The sequence below is a fragment of the Cibotium barometz genome, chromosome 40 (assembly GCF_041138505.1).
Source record: "Cibotium barometz isolate CiBa-2024 chromosome 40, ASM4113850v1, whole genome shotgun sequence".
Classification (NCBI taxonomy): Eukaryota; Viridiplantae; Streptophyta; class Polypodiopsida; order Cyatheales; family Cibotiaceae; genus Cibotium; species Cibotium barometz.
In genome coordinates, this window is record NC_141085.1 from 628392 (window position 1) to 632574 (window position 4183).

A 4183-nucleotide genomic window follows, 5' to 3' on the forward strand; every position below is an offset into this window, starting at 1 on the left:
TCCATTTGTGCCTTGTGTTCTAACTACTTCCACCATAACAAAATTAAATATCAAAATTCCCTTGGAAATTTGAGAGCTACCACCATAAAATGATTGACAAGAAGGCAAAAAGTAAATATTGAGATCAGATTGCCTTTAAATTGAAAACCATCAAAGCAACATTGGTTGTACAAAAAGTGGGTACTCATAGAGCATACATACATTGCTTCATAGAGCATACATACATTGCTTGTACAAAAAGTGGGCTTGCATTTTACTTCAATTTACTACCAAATCAACACTGTGGGTACTCATAGATCATACATAGCCCAGATTGATGATGGGCAAGATGGGTGAACAATCAACAAGGAATATTGGATTTACAACCTTTCGAGTCCATCGAATGTTGCATCTATCAATGAAGTGGATGTTGCATCTACTTTAAGTGGATGTCTTGCTTGTCCATCCCATTGCTCCTCGGATTATGTGATACATCTTCACGATGTGTAACCTTGGGTGTCACATATGTGTGCCGAGGCCCACCATTACCTAACCCTAAAACAAACCACCATCCACCCACAGCTAAGGTAAGTGGAGAGTCTCTCTCCTTAACCTACTACTTACATTGGTAGTCTTGCTTGTCCATCCCATTGCTCCTCCGATTATGTGATGCATCTTCTCACGATGTGTAATCTTGGCTGTCACGAATGTGTGCCGAGGCCCACCATCACCTAACCATAAGAACAAAGCAGCATCCACCCACAGCTAAGGTAAGTTTCTCTAACCTACTACTTACATTGATCTCTTTTTTATAGAAAAGAACGGTATCCAGATTCTATACGCTTGCTACTTAGTATCATTTTTTGGTGGTAGTGATAGCAGCATTTCCGTGTGTGCTGGGAGTATTTCTGGCTATGGCGGCCTCCTCTGTCGCGGAATGGGGGAACACGTCTCTGAAGTCTGTGGACGAGGAAATCTTTGTTCTGATAGAGAAGGAGAAGGGGAGGCAGTGGAGGGGCATTGAGCTCATCGCCTCGGAGAACTTCACCTCGCAGGCGGTCATCGAAGCCCTAGGCTCCGCCCTCACCAACAAATACTCAGAAGGTCTGCCGGGGAACCGCTACTATGGCGGCAATGAGTACATCGACCAGATCGAGAACCTCTGCAGAGCCCGCGCCCTGCAAGCCTACCGCTTGGATGCTGATAAATGGGGGGTCAATGTGCAGCCTTACTCTGGTAGCCCTGCCAATTTCGCCGCCTACACTGCTCTGCTCAACCCCCACGACCGCATCATGGGCCTGGATCTACCCTCCGGTGGTCACCTCACGCATGGCTACTACACATCCGGTGGTAAGAAGATCTCTGCTACCTCCATCTACTTCGAGAGCTTGCCCTACAAGGTCGATCCTAAGACGGGCTACATTGACTATGAGAAGCTGGAGGAGAAGGCCCTGGACTTCCGTCCCCGCTTGATTATCTGTGGTGGTAGCGCCTACCCTCGCGACTGGGAGTACGGCAAGTTTCGTGCCATCGCTGACAAGTGCGGTGCGTACCTTCTCTGCGACATGGCTCACATTAGTGGCCTCGTTGCAGGCGAGGTGTGCCTCTTTTACTCTCCCGTTTTTGCTAGACCTGCATCTGTTGCTTCTCATGTCCATTTTTCTCTCAATATTTTCTTAATTGATGCTGTGCATTGTCTTTTTTTCTCATCTTATGCATCTGTCGAAACATATGTGGTTTGAGACAATGTATAAGTATATGCTCCGATGCAATGTACGTGTGTGATTGTTCAAGCAGATCTAGAACAATATACGTGTCTATCTATTATTTGAGAACATTGCACGCATCTACCTATACAGTAGACAGATCTCATAAAAGCCAAGAGAAATCTGTCAAGCATCCACTTGAAGCTATACGCACGAGCATTGTTACTCTTTCTTTAGGATTGTTTGCTCTCATCGCAAGTCTTTTGAAGGTATGTTTACTCCAAGAAAATGTAGGACTTCTCAGGGTTGTTTCCATTGATCTACTTGTGTGGCTGATGCCGTGGATCCTTTGTCTAGACCACATGGCACAGGTCTTTCATTCTTAGCAGTTGAAGTTTAGCTTGTTCTTTGGGCTTGCTATTGATTGCTGTTTTATGTTGAACTTGCTTTGTTGGTGGCTGCTGATTGGTAAAGGCTTCTTGAGCAGAGTATCTACATCCCGTATATTTCATCTTTGTTGTTGCACTTACCTTTTGGATCTGGCTGCCTCAGAAAGTTGCTGGCAACACTGTTCTGGATTTTAATAATTTTATTGATGGCTTTATATACTTCAACAATTCTGCATTTGCAAGCAGTGTGCACCTGGCTGGTTTTTTGTCGTTGATATCACTGATGAATGATGGAGCATGCTCGTTGCTAAGGTAGACTGCATTTCGGTTCAACTTGAGCCAAATTAAGTTCTGCTGAACTGCTGATTGATTTGATGCTTTTTTTTTTCCCCCTCAGGGTTTAGCTGTACCTTTTTTCTAGCCAGCTTATGATGAATGCAGCTGCTTTTCAGTTCTCTCTTAGCTAACAGAGTGGATCATTTTGAAGACCTGTTTGCTGTTCACTAGTGACTATACTATCTTTATTTTTGGATTGTATGAACACTGCTTCCTCCCCTCCTTTTGAAAGGCAATATGGTCCTCATGCCGTATTATATGGGTGACAGTGCAGGATGATTAAAGTCTTGGATCTAGCAGTTTCTGACTAAGAATTGTTGTATCTCAGGAGGCCAACAATCCATTTGAGTTTTGTGATGTGGTGACTACCACCACTCACAAGAGTCTGAGAGGGCCAAGGGCTGGCATGATTTTTTACAGGAAGGGTCCCAAGCCTGCAAAGAAAGGTCAGGAACCGAGCAATTATGACTATGAAGACAAGATCAATTTCTCTGTGTTTCCATCCCTGCAAGGTGGGCCACACAATCATCAGATTGCTGCCCTGGCAGTAGCCTTGAAGCAAGTACTGAGCCCCAGCTTCAAGGTGTATGCCAAACAGGTTAAAGCTAATGCTGTGACACTTGGGAATGTGCTGATGAAGAAAGGATACAAGATTGTCACTGATGGGACGGATAACCATTTGGTGTTGTGGGATCTTCGGCCTCTTGGACTCACTGGTAAGCTGCAGCAGGGCATAGTAATAGTACACATGCAAGGTTGCTGTGAAAATATTTCTCCTTTTATAATCTCCATTGATTTTAATCTGTGATCAAAGTCTTCTAGTCGGTAAAGCTGGCCAAATATGGATTTCATCCATCTGCTCTAATAACATGTTGTCATCGCATTCCCATTGACACAGGAAACAAGGTGGAAAAGGTTTGTGACCTTTGCAACATCACTTTGAACAAAAATGCTGTATATGGAGATAGCAGTGCACTTGCACCTGGGGGAGTGCGTATTGGTAAGAACTGTTCTCTCTGGTCTGAAAAGCTGTACAGTTGCTAGGTTCTGGCATACAGCCAGCAGCTTCTATCTACAGTCTTGAAAGGAGCTTCTACTGTTGTGTTTCAGGGACTCCTGCCATGACATCTAGAGGGTTGAAGGAGGCTGATTTTGAGCAGGTTGCAGAGTTCCTCTCTCAAGCTGTTAACATCACTTTGGCTATTCAGAAGGAGCATGGAAAGCTCCTGAAGGACTTCCAGAAGGGACTGACAAATAATAAGGACATTAATGAACTGAAGGCAGCAGTGGAAAAGTTTTCAACCTCTTTTGAGATGCCTGGTTTTGATACTGGTGCTTTGAACTCTACTGAATGAGTGGCTATGACTCTTATAAAGTATGTAGACAGACTACTATTGCTCCTTTCAGGTTATTAGTCTATAGCCATGTAAACCTAAGAGAAGATGCAGCATGCCTCTCAAGCCCGATTTTGGCCTAACAGTATCAACGTGTAGTCCTTGTAGCTTCCTGAGTCGGGAGCCTTTTTTATACTCTGTTCAAACATGAAATTCGTTTTAGCCTGTGGCTTCTCTGTGGGTATATAGCCTTTTTTAAGAACTTGTGTCTCCTCCGTATGTAACAACCGACCGTCGACTCATCCTCCAGACCTGCAGCATGTGTAATCTCTTGAAAGGTCCCCATGTAAACTCCCACTTAGGAAGCCAAGCCCTTAGATGAACTCATCCGTACTTAGTCCATGTGTTAACATACTTGAGGATGCCACAATCCCATATA

General features: G+C 44.3%; 1 protein-coding gene across 1 annotated transcript; it reads left to right on the top strand.

Annotated features, from left to right (window-relative positions):
• Window positions 1-330: 330 nt before the first annotated feature.
• On the top strand, window positions 331-3969 carry LOC147615082 (serine hydroxymethyltransferase 4-like). The gene is made up of 5 exons (XM_086779040.1): window positions 331-749; window positions 853-1577; window positions 2739-3126; window positions 3309-3410; window positions 3521-3969. Exons 2-5 carry the CDS (start codon window positions 894-896, stop codon window positions 3763-3765), a joined length of 1419 nt encoding a protein of 472 aa, XP_086635166.1. The 5' UTR covers window positions 331-749; window positions 853-893; the 3' UTR covers window positions 3766-3969.
• Window positions 3970-4183: the final 214 nt, after the last annotated feature.

Bases quoted from the DNA above. Each gene is read 5' to 3' on its own strand.
- LOC147615082 (XM_086779040.1), top strand. From the start codon at position 894: ATGGCGGCCTCCTCTGTCGCGGAATGGGGGAACACGTCTCTGAAGTCT. The intron at 1,578-2,738 runs GTGTGCCTCTTT...GTTGTATCTCAG, and splicing joins GTGGCCTCGTTGCAGGCGAG to GAGGCCAACAATCCATTTGA. The intron at 3,411-3,520 runs GTAAGAACTGTT...GTTGTGTTTCAG, and splicing joins ACCTGGGGGAGTGCGTATTG to GGACTCCTGCCATGACATCT.